This window comes from Eurypyga helias, unplaced genomic scaffold (genome assembly GCF_000690775.1).
Source record: "Eurypyga helias isolate BGI_N326 unplaced genomic scaffold, ASM69077v1 scaffold33998, whole genome shotgun sequence".
Lineage (NCBI taxonomy): Eukaryota > Metazoa > Chordata > Aves > Eurypygiformes > Eurypygidae > Eurypyga > Eurypyga helias.
The window spans coordinates 9,098-24,450 of NW_010269434.1; the positions used below are offsets into that span (position 1 = coordinate 9,098).

The 15,353-nt window shown below is 42.0% G+C and overlaps 1 protein-coding gene across 1 annotated transcript in view; it reads left to right on the top strand.

The window, feature by feature from the left end:
• Positions 1-543: 543 nt before the first annotated feature.
• The window catches only part of PHF2 (PHD finger protein 2), a gene marked incomplete at both ends in the record, with an annotated part of 37,976 nt that continues 23,166 nt past the window's right edge, over positions 544-15,353 (top strand). The window contains 6 exons of the mRNA XM_010158112.1: positions 544-671; positions 5,677-5,791; positions 8,958-9,118; positions 11,366-11,507; positions 14,067-14,253; positions 14,868-15,030. Of these exons, the coding sequence (XP_010156414.1) occupies positions 544-671; positions 5,677-5,791; positions 8,958-9,118; positions 11,366-11,507; positions 14,067-14,253; positions 14,868-15,030 (896 nt within the window). The remainder of the gene's footprint in view (positions 672-5,676; positions 5,792-8,957; positions 9,119-11,365; positions 11,508-14,066; positions 14,254-14,867; positions 15,031-15,353) is intronic.

The window sequence follows — 15,353 nt, forward strand, 5'->3', positions numbered from 1 at the left end:
ATTGTTGCATATGTTGTGCCATCCGAAATCGTCTCGGTGGGTGTTCTGCGCAGCTGCCATGATACAACTTCTTGGCAGCCAGAAGTGCTGTGAGCTATGTGTCTTTTCCTCCTCATCTTCGTATATTGTGATAGAGATGGAACCTATAGAAGTCTTGCCTGTGGTATACCTTGCCAAGACTACTCTGGTGCCTAGCAGCTGTTCATACATGCTTGCTAAGAGACGTGTTTTGTTAAGCAGATTTATGTGGGATGGTGCTTGGAGAACTCGATGTAGATACAAAATGGTCTCCCTGGAAAAAAAACCTCTTTGGGACTCTCTGACACATTTTAATGGAGGTCCACCGTGAGCTGGTGGTGGGCTTTTTTAGCAACACATCAGGTCTGGAGGTTGCAAAAAACCCAGTTTGACTGTACTAGTGTAAAAAGCACCTGAGCTTTGCTTTGTTATAACTGCTAGCAGGCAGCATAGCTGCACAGTAAATGCACAGCTTATTGGGGTTTGTTTTATTTCATTATTAAATGCATGCTTGCATGTTGGGAGATGGACTCGAGAAAATGTAATATTTGCCTTCGTGTATTCCAGCTGTGTGGGTGTTGAAGAGGACGAGGCACCAGATATTGACATCTACCATTGTCCAAATTGTGAAAAAACCCATGGAAAGTCTACTTGTAAGTATACTTGCACAGCTGGTCCCCAGATACATCTCAGATTCTGTATGTCTAAAGAAAAGAAGCTTTTTAAAATTATTATTACAAAAATACACACCTAAATATCATGTGTCATAAATATTAGAATTCAGACGATGAGTTGAGAAAAGCTTTTAGGGGGAGAACACCATGGGTTGGATTGTGGAGCTTTGGATGCATCTCCCTGCGTGGCCTCAGGCAGCGTGTTGGAGCTAATGCAAGAGAGAGCTTCAGTGCCCAGGGCGGGTGATGGAAATGACGCTTCTCTCCTCACACAGAGTTAAGAACTGCGAAGGCATTTGGTACTGTGTGCTAGAAAAACCCTACGGAGACAGCTAGTTCTAATACAGTGAGTTTTGGAAACTACATGGTGGTTTTTTGTCTTTGGATGAGAAGAGCAAGAAACAGTGTGTTTTGCTTGGCCTAGATGTAAAACTAGCAATTTCAGTGGCAGTCAAAATTGTAGGATGCACCGAAGGTGCCAATTCTTGCAGTTCTTTCACAGGAAAAAGTTCTCCTGAGTAAAAGTGACAGTTGATCTCAGTGGGAGTTTTGTCTGGGAAAGAACTGTAGGATTTTTGCTTTGGTCAGATTAATTCACAAATTCTTTCTATCATACAATGGGGGGAAAAAATAAGAAAAGAAACCAATCCCTGTAAATGATGAAATGCTTTACTTGAAAGAGATTTATTGTAAATAAGCAACAATGATGTGGAGGTTCTCACTGCTTTGCAACCTTACAGCAATACACAGAGGAAGAGCACTGTGCTCATCTCCCAGGAGCCGAACGAATCCTAACAGTCCTTTTTTAGCGTGAAATAAGGGATGGCTGGGAACTGACTTCTGTTGTGTTACAGTTCAGTAATTTTAAACCCAAGCAATTATTTATGTATTGCCTTAAAGTTTAAAACATTTCTAAGGGAAAGGGGAGGAGTCTGAAATGTTCATTTTGGAGGCAAAAATGGGAATAATTTTTCCACTTTGGCTTTTTCAAAACCAAGTGTGAGTGGGAAACCTGGATGACCTGCATCTGTTCTTGTGTCCCAGCCAGCAACTTTGGCCCAAGCAGGGCACCCGCAAGTTGGGCAAGCTGGGAAAAACTCCTCTGGGAGTCTTGTTCTGGAAGACTTAACCAAATCAGTATGTCCCCCCAGAATGTTTGGATTTAAAAGAGTCAGCCTTCCTAATGCTGTGTTGGAAGATTGCTGACAAATGCACTGGAAGTTGGTCAAACCAATAACCACAAATGATCTTCAGGTGAACAATTTGGTATTAGAATGGATTGTGTTGGAAAGGGCAGTATGACTGCAGATACTCAAAGGCTGTTACTGACCCAGTATAGACGCAGCAGCACAGCATTGCTAGCCTCCGTGAGTTTTGTATAACATTGAGAGGTGTTTGATTTTTCTCACTTTGAATTATGAATGATGAAAGGCACCTACTTGTCAGTGTGAGAGGAAAAAAAACCAGACAGAAGCAGCAAAAGTCTATAATCAGGAATTAAGTATCAATTCGAAAAAACTGTGGTGCATAATCTTAGAATTGAAGAAACAGTAGTGTCAATAAAAAGATTACGAGTTTAATATACCAGTTAAGACGAGGAGAGTTGAATCAGAAACAGTCATCTGGTGCTTTAGGAAGGTTTTTGGCTGTCCAATTCTTTTGATCCAAGTAAAAATCTGACTTGGCTCTACGTCCCTCAGTCGGCATCGCACAGCACAGCAAAAAGTGCTGCTGGAGCCCTGTCGCTAGCCACAGCCTTATCAGTGTGTGGGGTTATCGGCGTGGTGGGAATACAGAGCGTTGCATCATTCTGCAGTACAGCTACACCACTTGGTCTTCTCCCTTCCAGTGTTACTGTGGGAAGTTTAGTGGCGTACAAGACCAATCATCAAAGTAGTTGAGTGTGAAAATTTCTGAAGCATTTAAACATGTTATTGATAACCTTACCTTGAGTTTTGGCAAAGTACAAGGTCACAGGGTCTCAAGCTGCAGAGCCATTTTCACCATTAACTTGCGGAATCGTGGATCCTGTTGAAAACTGAGGCTGTTATCCTTTAGCCCCTCCTTGCGGAGTGCAATAGTCCAGGAAAGTTGAAAGACTGACTAAATGAAGGCGGTAACAGCCTGGCTGGATGCATTCATCTGTCAGGCATTTGTATGCAGGGCGCCCTCCTACACGGCGCTTGGGCTCTGCTGGGGCTTCCCTGAGATGATCGCTTTCATTTGTTCATTACCTGCTACGATATCTGTTCAAACTAGTTATGTAGCACTATCAGTTTTGTAACAAACAGTAAGAGTTGTTTCAGAGCCTGTAGTTCCCTGGTAGGATCTAATTATTGCAAGATTAGCAAAGGGAAACACCAATTGTCTGTTACGCAACCCGTCTGGGGTTAAAAATATATGTGTATTTCTGGAGCATGCGTCCCGCAATACATGTTTTCCAGATGTCAAATTTAAAAATCATTTTCCTCTTCTTACGTTTTTCCACTTTACCAGTGTGGCTTAGTGGCTACTATTTCAGAAGATTGCTTCCTGTCATATGACATTTTAAGCCATTTCGGTTTAATGAAATTTGTAGGGACTTCTCTTTGGGAAAAATTATACACATTCATACAAAATTTTCTGACATCATTTCAATAAAATGTGAGTGCTTTGTTTCGGCAGACTTGACTCATTTTCATAACATGATCTGAAATGTTTGGTTTGACTGCTGTCTCATTTACAGCAGTGAAAATCAGGAGAAATTCTTTGGAATCAATGAAGTTACATTGATGCAAGCAAAACAAAGTCAGGCTGAAAGTGTGATTAAGTGGTTAAAACCTTTAATATAAATCAGAAAAGAACTAATGGGGTGCTTCTAGGTGTGCCTTTCTCACAAATACATTTGAAATAATGTAAGTATACCTTTGAAGTCTAGAATTATTTATTTTGAGACACAGTTTTCATGAAAAATATATTTCCCTTTCTCTCTGGAGGGTTTTCTGTAGAAGCAGCGGGCTATACTTTCCAAACTGGGATTAGGAAGTTCTGCAGAAAAAGAAATCTGTAGTCATTTAAGGAAAAGTGATCTTTCTGGCCAAAGCTAGTATTTGTTGTACATGTTAATGGGCCTTTAATCCTGCCTGTGGTGCTCGTGGTAAAGATGAAACATAAAGAGAATGGCTGAAAATGGGCCAAATGTTGACTGTTTGATGTAGTATAATGGACTACAGCAGCCGGCTTGATGCCGTCCAGGAGATAGCACCTCCCGGGGAGCGTTCTGTGGGTGGAGGCATCTTCATTACCTCTGCGTGAGAGGTGGATGTGGGAGCTGGGTGCTTGCCGGCGCTCAGTGCCCAGGGAGATAGCTCCCCGGTGCTTTTTGAAGAGTTGCAGTGAATTTCCTAATTCAGCACTGATTTGCTGCTTTTGTTTCTTAACTCTCCACGCTATCTGAAGTGTTACAAAATAACACACTAATTTGATAAGGTCTTTAATTTTCACAGTGGCAAGTGATATCTGTTTCACTGGGACTCGTGCTAAGAGTCCCACTTTGGTTCAGGTCTGCTGAGGGGGGGAGGAGGCAGTCGTTGGAAAGGGAAGGAGATGAGGAAGGCTTGGCATTCATGTAGGGTTTGTTTCCTTTGTTACTAGGAGCATTGAATTAATACACTAAGCCTGAGAGTCATTAAGATAAAGAACCAGCAGCTTTAATGAATACATCCAGCTAGGCTGGAGAGCTGCATGGAACTAATAAAACCAACATGCTTTGTGCAAAACCTGGGATGGATTCCTAGGGAGATGTCTTTACTTGAGTTATTCCAGAGCTGTGGTCGGGAAAACAAAGTTAGATTTTTCAGAACCTTATGTCTTACAGCTGTGGCCTCCAGATTCCTTTCCCAATGGAAAAGTACGTGGATCTATGTGTGTGCGCACGTGCAAAGAGTGAGGAAAGAGTAGTGGTTACTGGGAAGTCTGGTTCCTTCCCTAGCTGTTTTGAACAGTAAGAGAAGCCTGGGATCTTGATTTTGGGATAAAATACTGAGTTTCTTACGAGGGTGAAAAATAAAAGGAAGTTGAGACGTATGAAAATTCTACTAACAGAGGTTTGAAATGGTATGAATGTGTACCTGGGACAAAACCAATTCACTACCAAGAGGAGCGTGTCTGGGCAGACTGTGGGAGCAGGAACAGCTGAGAGAGAGAGTGCTGACTAACAGAAAAAGCGGGACCAGTTTTTCTTGCTCTGAGTTATCTGGCTGTCAAAGAGGCAAGGCAGAACTCCATTGACATTTGACTTACTTGTGCCTATTCCAGCTGACTCTTCTTCCATTATGAACTTGACTTCCATGATGTCTGGCACCCACTGGGAGCACAGTCGAGGGACCTTCAGTCTGCTCTCATCAACTTAAGGCCTAAGCCTAGCTTCCCTTTCAAAACCTAGGAATAAGAGGAGTTCTAAAATTTGCATTTGTGGTGCCCTTGCATCTTTTTTTTTTCTTTTCTTTTTCCTTTTATGTGCATGCTGTGTGCAGGGCATGATCAAAGCCCATCAAAATTGATGTCAAATCTGCTGGACAGAACTTTAGACTAAGGTAATTGCTGACAAATATCTTCATACAGATCTACCTGCGTATTAAGAAGGCAAAAAAGTGTCTTTCTAACAGTTTTATGGTAAGGATGAAGTGTGTAGACTGGCAAGTAGAAAATGTCCAGAGCCTGTGTTTGCATAAAGCCTGCGGTAGCTGTGCAGCTCAGTAATTATCCGTCTGGTTGCCCCTATGTTACAAAACGAACACTGTTCAGTCTGTAATAGATCTTCAGGCAACAGCATAATTGTCTAGTGGTGGATTGAGACCAATATTAAAATTTACAGTGCAGCATAGTGGGGGTTCCCTCTTCTCTGCTCGCGTAAAAAATGAAATGAAGATTAGTCCTTCCTTCAAATGTCTTAATAATTATCTTCTACTTAACAGAAAGTACTGTTCAATTCTTTCTTTTTTAGTGAAAAAGAAAAGAAATTGGCATAAACACGATACTGGACAGACGACAGAGGTCAAGCCTGTACAGAACGGGAGCCAGGTCTTTATAAAGGAACTTAGAAGTCGTACTTTTCCAAGGTGGGTTGTTCTGCTGTGGGTGCGGACAGGGCTGTGGTGGTAAAGCACATACAGCCAGTTTCCTATGGAGCTGATGACGATCCTTGCTTAAAGCATTATATAGTATGGAGTGATGAAGTTTAAATGAGTGCTGTCTTATTGCAGATGTCCCAGGCTCTTCCCTTTTCTATGTTTGTGCAGCCATGTTCAAATCTACTCTTGATTGAGCCCAGTTCCTGGCGATTTCCATAGAAGGTAGCACTTGTAAAGACAAGAACAACGTGTTTGGCCCCTACAAGATTTGCTTACATAAGCAACTAACCAATTTATTGCAGAGAATTATCTGCTTCTCAAAACGACTAATGGTTTTGCTGAAGTCTGTCTCCATCTTGAAAAGAAGAACAGTGGCATCCTCAGTTGCTACAGTGACAAAGCCTCTCTTATTTGGGTAATGAGTAGTGCTGATTGTTAGGTGACATATTCCACACTTTATTAGGCTGCTTCATGGCCATTTGTGAGAGTTGTTAGGATTTTCTTCTTGTTCTTTAATGTAGGCCTTAGCCAAATAAATCCTTAATTATTAATGACGAATTATTTTAGAAGAGCCCTTGGACACTGGTAAAGTGTACTTGGTAAACCCAGAACTTCTTCCTTTTTACAGATAATTTAATTTCACGTTTAATTTCAGATACTGGTCTTAGGCTGGTTAAGGAAAAGGCTGCAAATACCTCTGCAAAGTGTTTGCAGCACATACAGACGTGTTTCACTGAACTCAGGACCCACTAGTTTACACGCTTGCCTATTTTTATTTGAACCTGTTAGATTTTTGTCTTAGCCTTTTTATATATATATACATATATATATACAGAGAGCAGTTTGACAGGTTACAAAGCTAAAAAAAAGGATCAAGGCCTAGGCAGAATTATTTCAGTAACCTCAGATGGCCTCTGAGATTGCACTCACATATATAATAACCCTGAGTTGCTCCCCATTTTTTGTTTGTTTCCCACATATATATGCAGATAAGAAAATCCTGCTGACAAATTAAAGTTTCTGAGAAAGAAGGGTCTGTAGCCAAAAGGACCACTCACAAGATTCAGGCCTCTGCCATCTACAGCTGTGCCATTAGTAAAACAAAGTCTTGTTGAGAAATTTTCTCTTCTGAATAAATTGAGTGAAATCTGCACATGTTCAGCAGAACAAAACCCAACACTTGTCAGTCAGAATGTGATGAACTGGAAAACAGGGTCTTGGTTCAGGGACAGAACCATGACTGCTGGTTCACAGGACAGAACTGTTAGTCCCTTGGTGAGGCTTAGATCGAAGAGAACAGTGAAGAGAGCAAAAATGCGAAAAATATAATTTATGTCATTCTGCTCCTGAATGTTTAATATCAAAATAGAATGAGAGCAGTGATAGTACTAGTAATAAAAATTACACTGATGGTTCAGGTACTTCAGTGTAGGTGCCAGACTCTCCGTTTTGGCATCGTCATTGCCACATGCTCTGGTACTGATCTGTCTTTATGGACATGTGTAAGTTGCTGTGGCACATATTGAGGCAAATCAAACTTGAACAAGTAGGCAAGATACATATGGGCACTGTAAAGTAAGTGCAGAGGTTCCGTAGTAAATTATCATTTGCTCCTTCTTAAAATCTCCACCCTCGTTCTTTGCATGTTGCTGGTGTAGAGTACCGGTGCTCACATAAATCATAGAATCATAGAATGGTTTGGGTGGGAAGGGCCCTTAAAGCCCATCCAGTTCCAACCCCCCTGCCATGGGCAGGGACACCTTCCACTAGACCAGGTTGCTCCAAGCCTCATCCAGCCTGGCCTTGAACACTTCCAGGGATGGAGCATCCACAGCTTCTCTGGGCAACCTGTCCCAGTGCCACCCCACCCTCTCCATGAAGAACTTCTTCCTGATATCCAATCTAAACCTCCCTGCTTTCAATTTAAACCCTTAACCCCTTGTCCTGTCACTACAGGCCCTTGTAAAAAGTCCCCCCCAGCTTCCTTGTAGCTCCTTCAGGTACTGGAAGGCTGCAATAAGGTCTCCCCGGAGCCTCCTCTTCTCCATAAATGAGAAATGCTCCTTTTAATTAATTATTAATTAAATTTGCCTCCTACTCACTGTGATGGGGATGATCCGGGAATAAGCTGGGTTTCTGTATCTTATCCCTCGTTGCGCCTGTCCATCATGTTCTCACTGGGATTCAGACGCCGCTGGGCAGCCCAGGCTGGATTAGGATGAGGGGTTCACCCTGCATGGTAGGGTCAAAGGAGGAGCCCCCACAGCCAAAGGGTGTCTGGGGGCTGTGCCACAGGTTGGGCCTCAGTGGGCAGCGAAGGCGGTGAGGCCCGAGTGTGCCGGCTGTCGCGGTGGTGCAGCCTCGTCCCCTTTCCTGGCGGGTTTTGGTGCTGTATGATGTGAGCTGTAGTTCAGAACTGCTGCAGGAGAGGGCAGGCGTGTATTAGCCTGACCCGCCTGGGGAGGTAGTGCTTTTTGGGGTGAACACTCCAAGTTTTTCCCTTCCCCCTGCCTGGCAGCTGACAGACAGTTTTCGGAGCCCACCTGACAAACTACACACGGCGGCATTGGGACTGTCGGTCATTCTCATACAGTCACTTTTCACTCCAAACTGTTTTACTCTTGAAAAGATCTAGGAATGGGACTTGGATCTCCCTTGAGAGCTGTCGGTGAAAATAGCTGGTTGCCTGATGTAGCTGCCCTTTCCCTTAGTCCCTTTGATGCCCTCCCAGCAACTTGACAATGATTTGCAGGATTATTAGAAACAATTTGTAAAGTATTTCCTGGACAATTTATTTGAGATTATGTAATGTTTTTAATCTTGCCTTCTTCAGAGTGGAATGTTTAACCCTAGTTTCTTTAACATTCATCACTGCTAACTCGACAAATCCCTGTAGTTGAGGAAGACGGTCTCTGTAAGCTGTTATTTTAGGAATTTCCAGTAGTTGGTGCATGAGACTTGAGTGAATCGGTTCTGGATGATTTTTGTGTGTGCCCTGTGTGCTTGGCAATAAATGGCTTTTTGATTTTTGTCTTATGCACCTAATTTTCATATAATTGCTTATTCATAACTTTTTACTTTCAGTAGCGAAATACAGAATATGTCAGACTCTGGTGGAAGCACCTCACCATTGAATCTGTGTTTATGTTTGCAGTGCTGAAGATATAGTTGTGAAAGTGCCAGGCAGCCAACTAACAACAGAGTATTTGGAAGAAAATGGCTTTGCAGAGCCCATCCTTGTCCCAAAGAAGGATGGCCTGGGTTTGTCCGTACCCGCACCCACCTTCTACGTCAGCGATGTTGAAAACTACGTTGGTGGGTACCTGGCAAGCAGGTGGCATTGTACTGTTTGGAGCTCAGCTGCTTTTAAAATATATATATATATTTTTAATATTAAAAATTGTAAAATATATTGTAAAATATTGTCTGTGTCTTGAGCATGCTGACTTCAATATTTGTTTTGTAGTGGTAGCTTGTAATTAGCAATTAATTCACACTCGGTTTTTTGACCAACTTGCGTACCTTACAGCGAGGCTGAGTCAGGCTGCATTGTACTCCATACACTGCATTAGAAGAAGCGGTCGTTGTAGTATCAAGAAATTGTTTCTTCCGGCCAAGTGTTAATTGATTACTGCCGTCTCTCTTTGTACTGAAGGAATCACTGGACTAAGACTCCCACTCTGCAAAGGCAGTCCATTTTTTAACATTGGTGTCAGTGAGAGCTATTTTCATTGCTGCTGGTCATTTGGATTCATTTTGGCATCCTCCTCTCTCTAACCTGAGCAGGGTATTGTGCTGCATCTTCTCACAAGTCATCACATCATCCCACCTTGGCCATGGAAGTGCTCTGAAGCTGCTTGTCTCCACTTTTTCCTTTAGCACGGGTGATCTTGTCTCTCTCACTCCATCCCTCCTCTGTATCACTTTCCATCTGATTCTCTCTCCTTCTAGTCTTCTGGCAAGGCATCGTCCTTTTGGAGCCATCACTCCAGCTCCAAGGTGTCTGTGTTTCATGGTCTCTTTAACTCCATGTGTAGCCTGCTCATCAGCCTCTCCTCCTCACTCTCCTTGCCAGGCTGTTGACCTGTTCCCCAGACTGCAGGATGCTATCGCTAGCTGCTGCTGTTCTTGACTGTGTCTATTGCTTTTGCAGTGATCATGAGCAGTGAGATAGCTGTGAATAAAGGAGAATTCAAGACCCCTTATTTTATTGTTCTTTCTATCCCATTGCTTCTACAGGGAACATATTTTCCTTGCCCATCTGCTACACTTAGCAGATTTTCTTGTATGACCTAGGTGCTCCATATGCATCTGCTGGCTTTCTCTCAGCCCCTAGCTGAAATAATTGACCTTACTAACAAAACAGTCAGTGAAACACGGGAGGGAAGAACACAGGCTATTTAATCTGGAGATGGCACCAGATCTGAAAGTGAACGGAAGAAATAGGTGCTGGTCTAACCTCCCTGGGGTTAGTTCGCTTGAATGGGATTTTTCAGGCAGGGATTTATCTCACTGTTTTGTGGTTTATTACATTGGACCTAGAATGTCTTTTAGAAACAATCTAAAGTAAGTATCAGAGGACAAAACACCACAACTGAGATTGCCCAATACATCATTACTGTTCTGACATTTTGTGAAAAAACAAACTGATTTTTTCCTTCCCTAATGTGAAAAGAGCTATGAATGAAACTCTGGGAGAGGAAAAATGCAGCCAGTTAAAACTGAAGGGAAGAAGGACTGGAAAGATGCTTTTCTTGCAAAAAGGATAAGAGAGTGTGCTTCGAAATGGGCACTCTTTATCAAACTCTGACTTTTTCCATGTGTTCTCTGGTGTGCCCAGTGTAAAATTCCACTAATTGACTAATACTGTTATTAACACTGGAAATTTTTATCCAACAACACCTGTCAGAGGAAGTGTGTAAGTACTAGCAGCTTATTCTCTGTACGCTAATACAGAGGGGATGGGGTTTTGATAGGTGTAATTTTGGGTAAAATAACAGAGAGTCAGTTTTTTGTGGTACACCTGAAATATCATGTTAAAAAATTTAAATTTCCCCGCAAAACTCCGCCTCAATTATAGGTTTCATAAGCAAAAATTTTTAAAGAGAGCATGAGAGAACTTAGAATTTTGGAAAATCAGCTTGACAAGACATCCTATACAGTATTACACTCTGACTACAATCACGAGAATTACAGCATGGTGGGTAAGACTTAGTCTGTGCTTATAATTTTCACCAAGCAAATAAAATCCATAATGAAATCAGTAGATTCAAAATTACATTCTTTAAAGATAAAAACTACAGAAAGAATTATGTCAGGGGCATGAATACACAAGCACCATTTTATACATATACATTCTATGTATATACATGTCCTCCTACGTATCTGTACAGGTGTATACGTACGTAAACCACAGGGCAACAGGGAAGATGCAAAGGCTAAGAAGATCAGAAAATCAAAAGATTGAGATGATTCTCAAAATGCTTACTTACCCCCAAGCATACGAAATGAGGCAAGTCAGGCTGTCCTTCAATCTCTCTTTTTCCATGAATTAATTCTTAGGTCCAGAGAGGAGCGTTGATGTCACTGATGTCACCAAGCAGAAGGACTGCAAGATGAAGCTCAAGGAATTTGTGGATTACTACTACAGTACAAACAGGAAAAGGGTCCTCAACGTGACCAACCTGGAGTTCTCGGACACGAGGTGAGAGTCCAGCCTACTGCAGTGTCCGAGATCCTTGGCAGGGTTTGGCTGGTGGAGTTAGAACAGCCTCAGCCTTCTCCCCTGGTTCCCTCTGTAGGAAGAACTGCTTTAACCCTGGGGTAGTGGCTTCTTGCTGCTCTGACTCTCCACGACATCCTCCACGTCCAGCCAGTGCAGGCAAAGCTCGGAAATGCCAGAGCTGTTTGCTGCGTGAGGAGCGTGGTATGTAGTGGGCTGAACGGGCCAGCGTTTGGCATGGTCATTCATGCCGGCATATCATCAGCACTCGTGGGCCATCCGCATTCACAGACTAGAACGTTTTGGTGCCTTTTTAACCCCAGAAGTGTAGGTGCAGTTAATTCAGCGCGACTGTATACTAGAGAGTTACAGCTAGAACAGAACTCCATGCTCCAGGAGCAGATACTCTGCTTTGTTCTGGCAGCAGATGATAACGTAGTATGCTTCTAGTCTGATCTTAGGTCCTTAGATGCAACTTGATAAATACCAGTAAGAACAAAGAAAGGAGGGCAGAGATGACCACAGAGGTATGATAATGCTGTATGTAAGTTTGTGGGAGAACATGGACATAAGGGATCTTATTTTCATTCTGGTGAGATAGGAATTCTGGTGGATGTCATGCAATGACAGCCCTTCCTCCGCCTGAAGGTGGTCTTGGAACGTGGTGATCTCCTCAGGGCGTTTTTTAACGTAGTGAGCATCCTATGTGGATAGCACTGGCTTGAGTGCATCGTAAATGCTGAAATCTTCTGGTTTAGGTAGTGGAGAGTAGAAGGGAAAGCTGGGGGGTGTGATGGTACAGATTAGCTCTGAACTTGAGGCTGAGGTGCTTTAGTGATGCAGTGAGCCAGAGGTAATGGGGCTGCGCATATGAACACCACCAATCCTCAGCGACAGGAAGCCTACTGTTCTCCTCGTGTTTTATATTATATGTTTTATATATCAGATAAATAGCTGATGTAAGCGCCTAAGAGTTCAAATTACTGCTTTGTGCTCTATACAGCTGCATGCCTCACCTGAGATGTGCTTTTCTTCCATAGCTGGCAGGTGCATCTATAACGTGTCGAACTTCCTGCAGCTGTGCAGATCATTTTTACACTTCTTGTAGTCCTTCTGGGTAGCTAGTACTTCTACAAGGGAAGTGTCAGAGAAGGAAAGGATTTATAGAAATGCTACGCAGAAGATAACGAGTGTCAACATAACCGTAAAGGATGGTTGTTTTGGGGACCGTCCCATTTTAGCAAGACTTAAAGTAGCCTTAAAAAAGAAGACTGATTAATAATTGCTAGCTCATTTTTTCAAAGCCATTACCTTTAGCCCTGTAGTTAGTGTTTTAGTAGTGCACACCCATTTCTGCAGAAAGCATCTCTAGTAATTACAGGCTTCAAAGATTACCAGTATCTTCAGTTGAGATTTTTTTAGCTTTCTGCCATTATCCCAGAATAATGGGAAGTCTTTTGTTCTGAAGGACTGCTGGAGCTGTCACTCATATGCTGCTAATTTAGACATTAACTAGCAAATATTTTATTTCTTAACATAGGCAGTGACACCTTAATTGAATGCACTGCTCCATCTTTCCCTGCCATTCTAAATGGTACTGTTGTCATCAGTGTTTGACAGTGAGCATAAATGACACATGGGAGCGTTTAGTTTTAGTTTGAAGTGCAGATACTCTTACTGACATGGTATTTTAGAGCATTCAACAGTGACCCTCCACCCCCTGCAAATATTAGTCCAACTTCGGACCATGCAGATAGCACTGGGATAAAGCAATTTAAATACCTGTTTATCATGCCACTACATTGTCTTAGCTGTGATTTGTAGCACATATTCTACATTAAATATAAGTAACACATAAATCATATAAATATATTCACTATGAATATACACAGAATGTAAAGAATTATTCATTTGTATAAATTATTTAAATAAATAATATGTACATTATATTTTAAGTATATTCACATTATCAACCCAAATTGGACTTTTTCCATCATCTGAGCTTTTAATGTAATTTAGTCAGTCTAAAGAAAGAGATCATGGTGACTTTCAGCATAAGATCAAGACTTATTTAGTCCATAAATATTAATGTTGTTACTATTACTAGGATTTTTCATACTAGGCTTAACTTGCAAATTTTTCAGATTTGCCAGCCAATTTATGTAAGAGCACACACATTGCACTTTTTCTTCTGAAGGGGGCTGGAAGGGTGGCTGTGACAAGAGTGCTGTTGATAACTGAGCCTGCATAGCAAGAAGCAGGGACTGGAGAAATACTAACGGGGTATATTTGATCATAAGTACTGCTACTGAAAGAAGTCAAAGGATCATTGCTAAGCCATCATGCATAACCAGCCTTAAACCTCTGACTGTAAGCAGTCTTCACAAATTTTCTGAATGAAGGGAAGTTCCACTGACACGTAAGGAGCTGCTTCAGATTGCCATGCCAGCATGAAAGTCACACTCTGGTTTTTGTGGTATCAGGGTCCTTGTGCTCTTTTTTAAAAAAGGTGCATGTTTGTTTTCAATTCTCTCTGTAAAGGATGTCCAGCTTTGTAGAGCCTCCAGATATAGTAAAGAAGTTGTCCTGGGTGGAAAACTATTGGCCTGACGACGCCCTCCTGGCTAAACCCAAAGTTACCAAGTACTGCCTGATCTGTGTGAAGGACAGCTACACAGATTTCCACATAGATTCAGGAGGAGCTTCTGCGTGGTACCATGTGCTGAAGGTGAGGGGTCACGTCTTTGTGGTGCATCTAGCAGCAAACTAAGTTTTACATGCAAAGACCATCCCAAAATCCTCTCAAAAATTTAGGTTTCAGTTGTTTGCTTCCAACACGCCCCCCTACACACACACACCACCCCCCCCCAGGTTATCTTGTATGCGTAAGAAATCTGCAGAGCCTTAACTGCTCTAAGTGGATACACTCGCAGCAGTGCCAGGATCTACTGGGCAAAGCCACTTGGACTGTGAAAGTTGTCTGCATATTTTCACCACATATTTGATATTTTGATCTTGATATTTGTTTAGTGTTTCTGCACATACGTCACCTAAGACCTGAAAGATCCTACATCCTGCTTTTGCAATGAAATACAGTCTGGCGCTGTAAACTTTTTGCACCATCAGTCCCCCATATCTGAGCAAATGTGGTCAGCTAGTGATTTAATTATTCCAGCCATTCTGTACAAAGCTGTGGAGTAAATTTTATTTCCATAGTGTTAAAACATGTAATGCTATATATTTATTTACATAAATATTAGTGTGCATGTGTGCATGAATCTGTGCCAGTGCATCATTGCTTGGTTTGGCTGCTTGTTGCTAATTTTATATTTTCTAATTCAGGGAGAAAAGATATTTTATCTCATCAAACCAGCCTCTGCAAATATTTCCCTTTATGAACGCTGGCAGTCGGCAGCAAACCACAGTGAGATGTTTTTTGCAGACCAAGTAGATAAATGTTATAAGTGCACAGTTAAACAAGGACAGACACTCTTCATTCCATCAGGTGAGCAGCCTGTTGCAGGTGAGGCTTCCTGCTTGTTTTACAGCTGCTGAAATAGCATGTCCGAAATGCTAGAGGGATGTGATTTGACCACTTTCTCTGACAACATATGAAGTCTGATTCTCAGTAGAAGTATCATTTCATATATTTCAAACAAACAAACAAACAAATGAAAAACACGGAACTGCTTTCTGTCAATATTTTATCAGCCTTTTAAAAATACAAGTAGTAGGTAGAGTGTTCCACTCTTGGTCTAGCTGGGTTGCAATAACTCATGAGTCCTCCCTATGGATCCAACCATTGTTGCTTTTTGCCATCTAAGGGAA